This window comes from Pelodiscus sinensis, chromosome 2, assembly GCF_052426305.1.
Source record: "Pelodiscus sinensis isolate ZL-2025 chromosome 2, ASM5242630v1, whole genome shotgun sequence".
In the NCBI taxonomy this organism is placed as follows: Eukaryota; Metazoa; Chordata; order Testudines; family Trionychidae; genus Pelodiscus; species Pelodiscus sinensis.
Window position 1 is genome coordinate 51,731,197 of NC_143053.1, and position 15,404 is coordinate 51,746,600.

Below are 15,404 nucleotides of genomic sequence, written 5' to 3' on the forward strand. Positions count from 1 at the left end.
ACCTTAATCTATTACCTCAATAGTTAATATCATCTAAATGTTTACAAATTGATTGCTTGATTATTTGCTCCATTATTTTTCTAGGCACTAAAGTTAAGCTGACAGGTCTGTAATTCCAGTGTTGTCTTTACTCCCCTTTTTATAACTTGGCACTGTAATTACTTTCCTCTAGTGCTCTAGAAGCTCTCCCACTTTCCATGAGTTTTTGAAGATAATTGCTAATGGCTGAGATCTCTTCTGCTAGTCAGCATTTTCAGATATTATACCTGATAATAGTAGTAAAACAGTTTTGCTTTATTATAATATCTGAATGAACAGTTGGCTTTAGTTTTTATGGAGAAAGATATCACAGAAGCAGCCTGTCAGCACTGATTGATTGATGTGATGTTTGCTCTTCCAGGAAGCATTGTTTATGGAAGCAGAGCTTCTGGGAATGTCAGTGTTCAAATATGAGTGACCAATAATTAGATAAAAAGGCAAACATTCAACATTTATTCTTCCATGGGGAAAAGATATCCTGTTTGGGCTCTTTGATTCCAGAGCACAACTGCCTTGTGGTCAGTTCTCCTGAGTTCTATCTGTGAATCTGCCACTAACATGTTGCTTGGTCTTTGTTAGGAAAAATATTTTCTGGAGTGTTTACTGAATTTGGATAACTCCATTTCTGGGTGTCTATTTAAGACCCCTAAGGGCTGATTTTTCAGAGGTATTGAATATCAGCAGCTCCTACTAACATTGCTTGAAGATGTGTACAATCAGAATCACTAAGTATCAGGTGTATAATGACTTAAATTAAGCAACCAAAAAAATGAATAATCAGTATGGGTCAACTTCTGCCCTGATTTACACTTCATACAATCCCTTTGATTTTGGTGTAGTCAGAAGGCAAGGCAGGGCATACCTCTGTGTTCAAAATTCCCCACCTGTAAGATTTTAATACTAACACTTAATGTCCTTTATGGAGTGTTGTATTTGGTTAATGGCTGTACAGCTCTTTGAAGTTGTAAAGTGCTATCTAAAGGCACACAGAGTATGATTATTCAGTCTTCATATTGTATATTAGGTTTTAAATTAATCCTGATTAAAGGTATTATTGTACAAATTCTTTGGGGCCTACTTTAGCATTTTCATTCTTAAGAAGCTAGATTTTGCCATAGGAAAATAATTATATTCTAGCAGCTTTGCACTGTAGCTTCCTATGCCCTCATTATTTAATAATAAAGAATATCCATGTAAAACAGAATGTAGTGAAATCTAGCTTTAAATTGCAAACATAAAGAAACGGGGAAAAATTAAATCCAAAATTAATTGCTGATTAAAAAGGTGCTAATCGCCAAAACTGATAAAAGTGAATTATATATATGAATGAAAAATCTTTGGTTTAAAAGCAGGGGTGTATGTGGATAGACATCTGAGAAGTTTTCACACTTTTGCATTTTGTGTTATTTTGCTCAGAAACTTGTGCAATGTCAGGCATGATGTCATATATGAGGTCATACTCATGCCCAGAAGTCTAGGGGGCAGATAAAGAAGTGCTGTCAGGTAGTATAAAACCCAGTAAGTCCTTGAGCCCCTTTTTTTAAATTGTCAACTGATCATTCATGAGAAGTAAGACTTATCTACTTTTTAGAAACAGGAAATGAATATAAATAGTATGAAGTCTTAATTTCAGTATGACTAAAATCTCCACTAATTTGATTTGGAGAATAACAGAGCTTCAAAGTATTTCTAATGCTGGACTTGAGTAAAGGTTTAGAATCATAGGATCGATTCCTGCCCAATTCAGGCAAAACTCCTCTTAACTTTCCTAGACCTTAGGCTCTCTTAAGCAGTTATATTCTGTATTGTCTCTATTTTTAATACCATTTCAAGGTAATTTCCCATTGAATTTGGCTGCCATTTTGAATACTAACTATAATTTTTTTACAGGAAACGTTATTAAAAAATTGGTTTCACCTTTATAAGAAGAAAAAACATGGTTTGGTAGGTTTGTAGAATATGAAGCCACATAATAATGGACGAGAACAAATTTTTTGGCTTTAGTTCAGCAGGGTACCTAACCTTATATCTAACTTTAAACACATGAATAGTCCCAATGACATCAATAGTACTACTCATCATCCTTAGAGTTAAGCACTCAAGAGCTTTACTGGATGTGCTCTGATCAAACCCTTAGTTAGTAAAATATTATGCAATATGATGTAGAGTTACATTACACAACAATATGCAAATTAATAGCTTCACATGTCTATTTATTTACTTGATGTAAAAATAATGCTATATGATGGTATTTGGGGAACACATATTCAGCAGTTAGGTAGTCTCTGGGATGTTCTTCCAATGCTGAGCCCATAGCTAAGGAATTAGGGTTTTTTAATAGAAGAAAAACTCGGAACCACTTTTGGAGCATTTTAATCAATATTACCGCAATATGCAAATGAGCTGAAGTATGATTGGTTGAGCTTCTCAGTTGTCACAATCATGCTCACCCTTCTTGTCACCCTTCCATTGTTGGTTGCAATTTTGAAATCAAACTGAACAATATTTTACAAGTATGTTTTACATTTTTCCAATGTTCTAATTGACAGAATCTTTTCAAAATTAAGTAGATAGGAGTACCAGGGTAGAAGGAGAGTTCTCTAAGATTTTTGTCTGAACATACTTTCATGTTCAAATAGCCTTTAAATGGACACAGCATAACATAGGTAATCTAGATTAGGCTTTTCAGACTCATTTCTGAGTTCTAATGACATTATACACCTCTTGAGGTAAACCTTCCCATTACCAGGCTGCCAGAATAACTGTTGGATATGGATAGCCCATTATCTCTCTAGCATTTCCAGCGTTCCTCATCATACCCAGCTCAAGCCAGGAAAGCTAGTGTTCCATCCAGTGCCAGATTTACGCACTAGGTGAGTAAATGACCTTTTAGGGCCTCAGATTAAGAAGGGCCTCTAAATAACACTCTCTAGTTTTTAGTTGCATTCTCACTTATATGCTGGTAGATATGCAAATATAACACTTAATTTTTCTATTTTCTGCCAATGCTATAGGGCTTCTTAAACTCAACATAGTTTAGAGTCTCAGCATGTCTTAATCTGGCCTTGCCATTGGACAAAATTCTGGCACATGCCACCTGAGGTCTGTTGTACATATGCTCAGAAAATTTAGGACAAAATTAAAAGAAACGGCAATCCTATGTGAAGTCAGACTGTAGTAAATCTAGTGCATATGTGGAATAAATAACTACAATCTAATTGGTCAATAATAAACACATACGGGGGGCTTATATCCTGAATTTTTCACTTTGTGAAAATTCCTGTTGGACTCTACATGAAATTTTGATTGAGTAAGGAGTTCAGAATTAGGTCCTGGGTTACTTTAATGTTGCAGAATATTGTGCCTGTGCTTAACTTTAAGATCATGGTTAGTTCCATTGGAGTAGATAGGACTATTCACATGCTTAAAGTTTGGTATGGGATTCAGTACCTTGCTGGCCTGGGGCCATAAGCATTGCGAGGAGTTTGATCCAGCACATATTAAGTGGATGGGAGTTTTGCTGTTGACTCAGGTGTTGACATGATCTGGCCCTTATTTAGTGCTTTGTAGTAAGGAAAGGAATTAAAAAAGGAATTAATTACAGAAGAAAAGGGATAAAAACATAGTGAATCCTCAATGGACAGGTGCATAAAAGCTTCATGCTCTGGTCCAGAACCAATGTGGCTTATTTATCAGCAACTGGGAATTTGCAAGTCTGGTTTTTTTTTCCAGATAGAACCAAGCTTACTTGCTAAAGAAAACACATTCCTTTTGCATTACTTTTCTATGGAAGCAACCCCTTGGCATAGACTAAAAGGCCCTGTTATATTTTAAATAGTTTCAAAAGTCAAATCTCTATAAAAAGTAAAGTCTAGAGACATGGACAATAAAACCATAACTCTTTTGAAAGTTTATAGAGAGAAGCTATTAAATACCTAATCAAACAGTTAAAAAAATTCTTCAATTTCAATGCAACCGATATTTTAAGGGAGTTTTATATATAGAGAGAGAGCTGTATTTCTTTGGGAGAACAACTAAGAGGCTCACTAATCAGGAGCTAATTAATAGGCTGGGAAGATTTAGTCAGTCTCTGGGTGAATCTAATGATTTCAACCACCTCCCCTGCTGCAGAAACCTTTATATTTGAATAGGGCCAAGGCCATTAATCACAGACTGAAGAGCCCTTCCTTCTATGGCAACAGAATTCCTAACAGTGCCTTCTGCAGTGATCAGTCTCCAACTGACTACAAATTATCAATACTGATTACCAGCTTGCTGCAACGGGGAGGGGACGGCGGGCTCAGCACTGCAGGGCTGGCTAGACTCCCACTGCCCTTGTCTGTCTGTTTGCATACAGAGCTGTCCCAGGCCTTTTCCCTAGACGTGACAACGCCAGATTAGACTGCCTTTACCCGCCCACCCCGTGCTGATTTCGCAGATCAAGCGAAGAGCACTGGTGGTTTTAAACGCAGACTTCGTGTCTGGCGCGTTCACCTTCTCTTTGGACAAGTGATGGAGAACAGAAACGGGCGTATTGCCCCAGCGGTTCAGGAGTGAGTCCAGGGGCTTGCTTTCCAGCGGCCAGGTAAAGGCGTTTAAACCTTTGCTTTGCTTATAGGCTGGGTGGCTGCTGTTTGGCAGGGAAGCATTTTGCAACTCTGGTTTCTCAAGCATCCTCCACAGGTCTCCCCTCCCCCCGCCCTTTCCCAAAGGGCGCAGGAAGGAATTTGGTGAGACGGAGTCTGGAGATCCTCGCAAAGAACAGGCTGGGAGCTGATGCCTTCCGCTCCTTTCTGCACCCGCTGGTCCCACCCATTTTCTCCACAAAGCCGCTCACCGCCAGCAGCGAAACAAAAGGGGGTGGGGGCGAATGTCCTGCGCGTGCCTCTTAATGTTAGCCCCCGGGCCGTGGTGATTTCCCCAGGCGGTGCACGACAGCCTAGAACGGGTATGTCCGGGCGGCAGGGGAGCAGCTAAGAAACCTGGATGCTCCCCATAGTCTGGCGCTGCAGTCATGGCTCCGAGCCTCTGCAGTCATTGGCCATCTCGCCCCTCAGCTCCCGCGGGGAGTGGGCGAGTCGGCAGAGCAGCGCGCTAGTTGGGTGGGGCTGCTGAAGCCACAGCCCGTTTGCCTGGGCGCCAGTGGGACAAAGTAAAAACCGCACCCGCTGGAAGCGAGGCCACAGCACGGGACTGAGGATGAGCAGAGAAGCTGCGGTTACCTACAGAAAATACGGTAGTTGGGTACCTCAGTTGCCCAGCGCCCTACTTTCCCGGGGCAGCCAGGAGCGAGGTTCCAGGCTTGAGGTGGCTCTTTGACAAGCAGCTGGGGGGTTGCTCTCCTAGGGGTGGAGGCCCGCAGCCTCAGCCTTGCCATCCCCTCCCCCCTGCTGTTTCCTGTCTGAGGGGATGGGAAGGCTGCCTGTGCGCTGGGCCAGGCTCCCTGGGCGTGCCCGTGCGGAGACAGCAGCAGCAGCCGTATGGGTGGGGTCTGTCTGCCTGCATTGTGCTGGGCGGCTGGAGTCCGTGGCGCTGAGCGCTGCAGGTGCCCTCTCCCCAGGAACTCCGGGAGCAGCGGTGCGCAGTGTTACACAAAGAAACCCAATGTCACCCCCTCCTTAAAACAAAGGGCGGGCCCGTTCTCTGCGAGGCGACGGGGTTATTTATTGAATTAGCAAAAGAGAAAAGTCTCCCTCTGAAGCCTGGCGCCAGGGACAGGGAGGGGTCTTCCATTTTCAGCCACGAAACGCGTCAGTTTCACTTCGCAAGGGGTTAGCTTTGAAACAATATCACACACAAGAGAGAGCTGAAATGAGGAGCGAGCCCTAGCTGGAGACCTGGCGATAAGGGGGCTTTTAAAGTAGCGCCCACACACCATATTTCAGAATAGGCAAGGTCACTTTTTGGTGTGTCACTAACTCCCCACCCCACCCTTTTATCAAATCAAATAACTCCCTTTGAAATGAGTGTTCAGCTTACTTGCCCATATCACCCAAGAGCAACCAGCCACCAGATCTCAGGCGAAGACTTCAAAAAAGCCCCCGGCTCCCAGCCCGCTCCCAGTTTTTTTTAAATAAAAACACAAAACAAAAAGATGTAACATTGTCTTAGCCATTAAGGCCTCTTAAGGGAGCACCCAAGACCGCTGCTGGTCCTAGGAAATAGTGGCTGATGCATTGGCTGAAGAAAAAGAGATGCGATTTCTTACCCATTGCTGTTTTAGCCATGGTGGGATGGATGCAGATTCTCAGAGGCTGTGAAGGCAAAGGGGTCCAGCTACAGCAGTGGAGAGAGAGAAGACTGAATAAGGCACTGAGTCAGCAGCGTGGGGCTGTGCAAGAGAAGGAGCAAGAGGCAGGAGCCCATGAATAATTATCACTCCTCTACTCAAGCAGATTGGCTCCAGAGGTCCCCTGACATGACTCCTGCGGAGCTAGAATCTCCAAGCATTAAATATTGATCCACCAATGGTACTGGAGTACAAAGTGCCAGAATGGAGTTTGAAATGGAAATCAGTCCTTGAATGCCTCTCCCCCCTCTCTTTAGTTTTAATAGTACAGTCCATGTCAAATGTTTTATGTCTTACATGAAAAGCCTATTGGGGTTGAAAGCTCTCCTGTTGCTACCTGGAAAATACGCACAGATGCATTTTTTTAGCGCATTTTAACACCAATATGACAAAGGGAGAAATAATTCAGAAGTTTTCTGAGCCATTTCAGCATAACTGTAGTTTTCATTAGTCTGCCTCTGGCATTACTGTACATTGGCTATTGCAGCACACACAGATGCTTGTACAGCAAATTCTTGCATTTCAGTATTTTTCATTTTATTTTTCAGACTCATCTATCGATGATACATTCAGTGGTAAAGCCTAGAGGGTGACAGTGACCCTAATTAATATGTGCAAAGTGCTCCAGAAAATGCAAAGCAGTCTCAATGTGACAATTATTATTTCATTACCACACTGGCCACCTCTCTGAGGCACCATCAAAACAACAATGGAAATTAACCTGACTTGCTTGGCAAAAGAGTGTGGAATATGAGTGACTACTCAAACATCACCCCAAAAAGGGTTGCCTGGGGCTTGAGGCATTATAAGGTATTTATCATCTTTGGGAGAGAAAGGTTTTCCTTCATTGTCTTTAGGGGAAGGGCAGTGATTTGGCTGGAAACAAATTAAGAGAAATCTGAAAGTCATCTGAAGCTCTGGGTTGAAATATGTTGGAACCCTAATATATGTTCTAGTTGGAAGCAAGCCTCTGCCCAGGAGTAAGCAGTGTACAGAGCATAGTATGGGATGGAGGGGTGAATAGGTTATCTTATCATCCTTTACTATTGCATTTATCTAATTACTACTGGACTTCCTCTTCCAGAGAATGTATCTTCAGTTTTGCCCAGAAAAAAAAGCTTAGAGATAAGAATTACAGCACAGATAGATGTAGGCATCTGGCGCATTTCTATTTAGGGGTAACAAAGGTGGGGAGGAAGAACCATTCTAAGGCGTCTGTCTGTCTGTTTCATATGTCCATTGCCACCATAGGCTTCCAGAGCGTGCTAGGCCAAGAGTATTTTTCTCCTTCCTCCAGCTGTACCATTCTCTCTCACATTTGCCACAGCTCAGTGATTCTTGTGATCCCAGCATCGCTTCCCAGTGCGGTTGGTTGTGCCAAGAAAGGCAGCCTCCCTTATGACAGCACGCTATGGCCACCTTTCTCCTTGTCCGTCTCCATCTGCAGGGTGGCTGGTTTGTGTTAACGAGAGCAGAGGGCTGGAAGGAGGCTGGGGAGGGGAAGCCACATGCACGCGGAGAAATGCAGCCTGTAGGGTGTGGGGTGCGTGTAACCGCATCAGGGTGCGCCTATTGCAGCGTCCAGGCTCTTTGAGGTGAGCTGCCAAGAGGGCTTTAGTCTGTTGCCCGCTGGAGCTGAGCTCGTGAGGTGGCTTGCTGGGGTGAGGTGAAGAGTTTAGTTCCCAGACTGCCCCACACAGGACTACTCAGCTACACAAATGGCAGGGAAATGGCCCCGGATTCCCACGCCCTTGTGAGTGGGTTACAAGGTCCAGTCCGTTGTGGGCGGAGGAGCAGGGGGGCGGTTTGGGGAGGAGGGGACAGCTGGCGGGTGTGTGAATGAAATGGGGGATGGTACTGGGGCAAGGAGAAGCTGGGATGGATGTACCAGGGGTTGCTGCTCCTGCGGGGCAACTGCGAGGCTGGAGCTAGGGAAGACGCCGGGCTGACCTGGGGGAACCTCCCGAAGGGACCTAGCCAGACACTCCCACTGTAGCTAAACTCCCCAGACTAGGGTAAGTCTTCTCCTTTCATCTGGGCCACCAACCAGACGTTTCGGGAAGGAGCCGGGAGCTCTCCAGGGTGCTGAAACTTCTCTGGGCCTTGCGAGGACTGAGCGATAGCTCCTCGCATCCTCCCCTCCCCCATATTGCAGGCCCAGCTGGATCCAGGGCCGTTCCGATCCGCTGCAGCAGATGAGGCGGGGGAGGAGGCGAGATGCTCCGCAGATCAATGCACTTGCTTAGCTCTCCTGCAGACGGCCCCAGCCACGCCGGGGCTGAATGCGGAGCCTGGATCCATCGGGGTTTGTTTCTGCCCCTTGTCAAGTTTATAACAAGCAAGAGCGGGGCATCCCCAGCTCACAGGCTCATTGGGGTTAGCCTGCGCCCCCTCCCCCGCCAGGGCACCCCGCCGCTCTCAGCTGTCTGGCTGCATTGCCTGGAGGGAGCCTGCCCTCTGACTAGCCCCTCAACCTCCGGGCTCCCGCAGCGCTCCCGAAGCCAGCTCCGCTCCTGGGTTGGATCAGCTTTGTCCAGCCAGGAGGGGACCGTGGCTTTGGGAAAGGGGAGCCGCGCAGAGCAGGCGGGAGGTGCTTTTGCGTCTGTCGGGGGAACTGCAGGTTAATGGCTGCTCCGAGGCTTTGCTCGCCAAGCCCCCTGCCCAGCACAGCAGCGATCTGCCGAGTGCCGCTGGCTTGGCACCGCGCAGCTCGGCCGCTGCTTTTCATTCCAGGCGGCGACGGACACACCCGTCTGCTGCCCCCGGGTCACCCCACCCCAAAGCTCTCCCCCCGGAGGAACCCATGGTCCCTCCCAGAAGGGAGAGAGGGGCCCACGCAGTGTGATTTGCAAAGAAGGGTGTGAATGGTGCAGCTGATGAGTAACTGAGGGCGGGGCTGCTGGTGTCTTTTTTTTCTCCGGCCACCATCAGCTGAGACATAGAGAGAGGAAAGCTCAGAGCCAGCCCCTGCCTCTCCCTCCCCCATCCGCAGGGATAGATGAGGAGCCAAATCGAGGAAGCTTTTGCTCTCAGCTGCCGTTCAGGCAGATCCCTCCCTCCTCCCCCTTTCTATTTCTGAGCCAATTCATGTTGCAGAAAAGCAGCCCCCTTCCTGTATTGTCAGGCCTGGGAAGAAAAGCTGTCTCTCTCCCCATAGGAGGAGGGAGGCACTGGGCACTAGAGCGATTTCTTTGCCGAGAAACGTGCCCAAGAAACTACATGAAAATCGATGCCACCTCCGGCACTTGACAAAACACTTATTGCTAGGGAGTAGGGATCAGACACTCCATATATCATTTCAGATCCACAGCCCTGGTCTGGTGAGTTCAAGGGGGCTTTTAGAAGCAAATGTGGTTTCCCAGAAAAGTCAAGCTTGATCTTCTCTTTCAGGGGAACTTTATTGCCAAAGGATGGGGATGACTGAAGCTCCTGTATGATGTTGTGGTACATGTGTGTGTTGTTGAACTCACAGCTGCAACCTGATTTATGAATACAGTCTGAATTGATTTATGAATGCCATCCTTAATTCCCTCCAAAGGGCTGGAGACGCATGGGGTGAAGGAGGAACTCTGGTCCTGGCTCTTCTGTGACCTTGGCAAAGTCTTTGAACCTCTTTCTTCATTTTCCCTAGCTGTCAGCAGCAATAATAATTGTGCCTCTGGGTGGGACTGAGCAGATAAATGTTTATATAGCACTTTGAAGAATACCAGTTCTAGAGAAGTGCTAAAAAATGGAAGAGATTTATATTAAGTCCTTTGCCTTGCCAGTGCTGGGAACAGCACAGGTCCCAGTACAGATCTTAAGGACCCTGGTGTTCTCCTCTGTCCATTGTGAAAATGGACGCTTCATTCCTACCCTTTGTTTTCTATCTTTTAATAACAGTGAGTTGTCCTGTGGCACCTTACAGACTAACAAAAATGTATAGTATCATGAGCTTTCATGAGCAAAACCCACTTCCTCAGATGAGCTGGAAGCATCTGATGAAGTGGGGTTTGCCCACAAAAGCTCATAATGCTATATCTAATCTATCTATCTATCTATCTATCTATCTATCTATCTATCTATCTATCTATCTATCTATCTATCTATCTATCTATCTATCTATCTATCTATTTGTTAGTTGCTAAAGTGCTACAGGACAACTAGTTGTTTTTAAAGTTACAGATTAACATGGCTACCCCCTCTGAGACTTTTTATCTTTTAATCAGTCACAAAAAAGTTCTACTGGATGGGATGAGTGTCTTCTATAGCAAATTGTGAGCTGAGAGGCCTTAGTGGGCCATCCACACATAGCTGTCTAACTCTAATTATAAATCTATCTGGGGGGGGGGGGTGTCACCCTGGCATAAAACATATGTTTGAGATACAGATACATAGCTAATATTCATAATTCCAGTTAGAAAGCTAATACATGGATTTAACCAGGATAACCACACGTAGTAGATTTTATCATGTGAGGTGGCAATGGAAAAGTTATGCTTTGTATGCAAGTTGTTGCAGTTGTGTAACAATGGGTCCACATCAGTGGGAGGCAGTGCTGACTCCCGCTATTGCTCATTAAAGGGGGAATTGCAATGTCACAGTCTATAACCAAGCAATTTATAAGGCCCAGCTCTGAGTCAGGGTGGGACAGAAAGACAAAGGTTTACCAGGGGTGGTTCAATAGCAGTTTAAAGCTCTGGCTGGGTCCTAGCCGGGCAGAGGTCAGGTCTCCTAGCTGGCAGAGAGCCAACAAGTGCAGGTGTTTTGCCCCCACAGGGGGAATCTGTCAGCTGAGGCGCACCCATTCCACTGCAACCTAGCCCAGGGCCCTGACAGTGGCAACATGGCAGCCACTGGGTCAGCAGGGATTTGGACAATAACACACCAGCCAGGTCTGTGAGTCAGTAGAGATCCGAGTTGCAATGTGCTGCACACCCAACCTCCATTTCCTCAGCTGCCATGGGGTCAGCCATCCCTGGGACACTTCTCCATTCCCCTGGGGGCCTATCTGCCTTGGGCCCTGCTCCTCAGGATCATCAGGGGAGGGAGGTGCCAACAGTGTGTCCATTGGTTCCCATTCTGGCAGGGGCCCAGGTGGTTCAGTCCAGTCATTGGGTCCTGGCGAGGGTCCTGGTGGCCTTGGCGGGTCTTCAGGCCATGGCAGTGGTCTCCATGGTCCAGGCCAGCCACCGAGATCTGTCAGGGGTCCTTCCGGCCCAACCCAATCCTCCCGTTAGGTGCAGCATGGCTGGGCCCTTTGCTGCAGGAGCTGGGACCAAGAGTCTGACCTGTTCAGCCACTGGCTTCAACTGAGCGCTGAGCTCTTATATCCTGGGTCCTGCGTCCCTGATTCCTGTGGGTGGGACTGGGTGAGGCTGGATCTGCCCACCAATGGTTCTAAGAGGGGCCTTCCTCTTCCAGGTCAGAAAGAGGCCATGTTGTTGGCCTACACGTCTCATAGGTAGGAACACTGATACAAATGGTCATTTTCAATTGTACAGCATCACAACAGGATTTCTGAACCCCAGATAAGTGGGAGACGCCCTCCTCATTTGTATGTCATACCCACAACTAAGTTAAAATAACGCTGTAAATGTTGTCAAGAACTCAAAAGATAGGAGATGCCAAAATTAAGTTTGCTAGTACAGCTTTAATTCAACTCCCTTGTGCATATGAACTATGATACATTGTTTCATCACATGATCATATGCTGTTTTTTTCCTACAGGACCCTACCTCCTTCAGTGCACAAGATGGACAGTGCTTATTTAATGAGCAGCTATTCAACATTTCATTTTCCCCTTATGTGCAGTCCAATGCTCTATTTGCTGCTGACCATTGGAACCTATTCTGAGGACAGAATTAATAATTTTTTCACTGGGGGTATGTCTACACTACCCCGCTAGTTCGAACTAGCGGGGTAATGTATGCATACCGCACTTGCTAATGAAGCCCGGGATTTGAATTTCCCGGGCTTCATTAGCATAAGCGGGGAGCCGCCATTTTTAAATCCCCGCTGCTTCGAACCCCGTGTAGCGCGGCTACACGGGGCTCGAACTAGGTAGTTCGGACTAGGGTCCTATTCCGAACTACCGGTGAAGGAGTACCGGTAGTTCGGAATAGGCACCCTAGTCCGAACTACCTAGTTCGAGCCCCGTGTAGCCGCGCTACACGGGGTTCGAAGCAGCGGGGATTTAAAAATGGCGGCTCCCCGCTTATGCTAATGAAGCCCGGGAAATTCAAATCCCGGGCTTCATTAGCAAGTGCGGTATGCATACATTACCCTCCTAGTTCGAACTAGGAGGGTAGTGTAGACATACCCTGACTTTTCTTGACACTCAACCCTTACTTCAAAAGCGGCGAGGAGTCCTGTGGCACCTTATAGACTGCGGGTATGTCTACACTACAAAGTTAGTTCGAACTAACGGACGTTAGTTCGAACTAACTTTAATAGGTGCTACACTAGCGCTCCGCTAGTTCGAATTTGAATCGAACTAGCGGAGTGCTTAGTTCGAACTAGGTAAACCTCATTTTACGAGGACTAATGCCTAGTTCGAACTAGCTAGTTCGAACTAAGGGCTGTGTAGCCCTTTAGTTCGAACTAGTGGGAGGCTAGCCCTCCCCAGGTTTCCCTGGTGGCCACTCTGGCCAACACCAGGGAAACTCTATGCCCCCCTCCCGGCCCCGGACCCCTTAAAGGGGCACGGGCTGGCTACGGTGCCTGTGCCAGGTGCAAGCCTGCCAGCACCCAGCTAGCAGACCCTGCACCTGGCACGGCACAGAGCCACCCACCCGATGCCCCCCCAGCCCACCCCCTCTTGCCGGGACCAGGCTGGCGGCTCCCGGGAGCTTGCCCTGGACCGCAAGAGGCGGGCACCTTCCTGGGCTAGTGCGGACATCGTGGACCTCGTCCACGATCTCCGCACTAGGCACAGGAAAGTGGCCGGCTTGGGCAGGAGAGCTGCCAGCCTGGCCACCCAGGACCAGGTGTGCATGAAAATCAAGGGGGTCCACTGAGACCCCCGACACTGAGCCCTGAGCTTACAATGGCCGTCCTGGGTCAGACCAAAGGTCCATCTAGCCCAGTAGCCTGTCTGCCGACAGCGGCCAACCCTAGGGACCCTGGAGGGGATGGACCGAAGACAGTGACCAAGCCATTTGTCTCGTGCCATCCCTCTCCAGTCTTCCACAAACTTTGGGCAGGGACACCACTCCTACCCTCTGGCTAATAGGACTCCATGGACCCAACCTCCATGACTTGATCTCACTTCCCTTTAAACTCTGTTCTAGTTGTAGCCTTCACAGCCTCCTGCAGCAAGGAGTTCCACAGGTTAACTATTTGCTTTGGGAAGAAGAACAACTTTCTCTTACTAGTTTCAAGCCTGCTACCCATTCCTTTCCTTTGGTGTCCTCTAGTCCTTCTTTATGGGAACTCAGGAAGAACTTTTCTGAATGCACCCTCTCCACCCAACCCCTGCTCTTAGAGACCTCTATCCTGTCCCCCCTCCATCTCCTCTTTTCTAAGCTGAACAGTCCCAGTCTCTGTAGCCTTTCTTCATCTGGGACCTGTTCCCAACCCCTGATCATGTTAGTCGCCCTCCCTTCTCCCAGCCTTTCTCTTCCCCTCTCCCACCTCCTTTTCCCAGTCTCCCCCAGTTTTGTTCAATAAAGACAGAGTCAATGTTGGAAGAAACGTTATCTTTATTTTGTACATCAATAAGAAGGGGGGCTAGGGAAGGGTAAGTGGAAGGAGGTGAGGGAGGAATGGGGTACGAGCCCCCGATGGGGAGGACTGGGCTGGCTCTGCGGGCTTCTGGGGGTGGAAGCTCTCCTGCAGCCCCCCAATTACTCCCTCTCCCCAGATGGCAGCCTGTGGGAAGTGCAGCCGGGCTGATGGCCGAGTGGTGTGATGTGCCCAGTGTGGGTACTCCGGGCAATCCAAGCCAGAACTTCTTTGCAAGCGGGGCACCCCTTAGAACTGTGTGTCCGGGGTGGGGGTCGGGACCCTTTAAGCGCAGCCCTCGGCTAGCCTGAGACAGCATCTCCATGCTCTAAGTCCTCCTTTTATGCCCTGCCGGCACTGCTTCCGGCCATCCTTAAGCCCTGTTCAGAGTCCACTCAATGTGGACTTGCTAGTTCGAACTAGCAAAACGCTAGTTCGAACTAGTTTTTAGTTCTAGATGCGTTAGTTCGAACTAGCTTAGTTCGAATTAAGTAATTCGAACTAAGTTAGTTCGAACTAGCGCTGTAGTGTAGACGTACCCTGCCTGAAGTGTTGGAGCAAAAGCTTTTGTGGGCAAAGACCCACTTCATCAGATCCACTCTTGCATCTGACTAAGTGGGTCTTTGCCCACGAAAGCTTATGCTCCAACACTTCAGTTAGTCTATGAGGGTACGTCTACACTACAGCGCTAGTTCGAACTAACTTAGTTCGAATTAGTTAATTCGAACTAAGCTAGTTCGAACTAACGCATCTAGAACTAAAAACTAGTTCGAATTAGCGTTTTGCTAATTCGAACTAGCAAGTCCACATTGAGTGGACTCTGAACAGGGCTTAAAGATGGCCGGAAGCAGTGCCGGCAGGGCATCAGAGGAGGACTTAGAGCGTGGAGATGCTGTCTCAGGCTAGCCGAGGGCTGCGCTTAAAGGGTCCCGACCCCCACCCCGGACAGACAGTTCTCAGGGGTGCCCCGCTTACAAACCAGTCCTGGCTTGGAGTGCCCGGAGTACCCACACTGGGCACATCACACCACTCGGCCATCAGACCGGCTGCACTTGCCGCAGGCTGCCATCTGGGGAGAGGGGACAATCGGGGGGCTGCAGGAGAGCTTCCACCCCCAGAAGCCCGCAGAGCCAGCTCAGTCCTCCCCATCGGGGGCTCGTGCCCCATTCCTCCCTCACCTCCTTCCACTTACCCTTCCCTAGCCCCCCTTCTTATTGATGTACAAAATAAAGGACACGTGTTCAAAAATAGAAACTCTGTTTATTTAACAAAACTCGGGGAAACTGGGAAAAGGAGGTGGGAGAGGGGAAGAGAGAGGCTGGGAGAGGGGAGGGGGAAAACTGGGAGGAGGGAGCTGAAAGGGGGAAGCAAG

At 47.8% G+C, this 15,404-nt stretch overlaps 1 protein-coding gene across 1 annotated transcript in view; it reads right to left on the bottom strand.

Moving 5' to 3' along the window:
- Positions 1-6,459, bottom strand: part of STMN2 (stathmin 2) — a 67,527-nt gene extending 61,068 nt beyond the window's left edge. The window contains exon 1 of the mRNA XM_006131558.5: positions 6,248-6,459. Coding sequence (XP_006131620.2) covers positions 6,248-6,266 — 19 coding nt within the window. The 5' untranslated portion in view covers positions 6,267-6,459. The remainder of the gene's footprint in view (positions 1-6,247) is intronic.
- Positions 6,460-15,404: the final 8,945 nt, after the last annotated feature.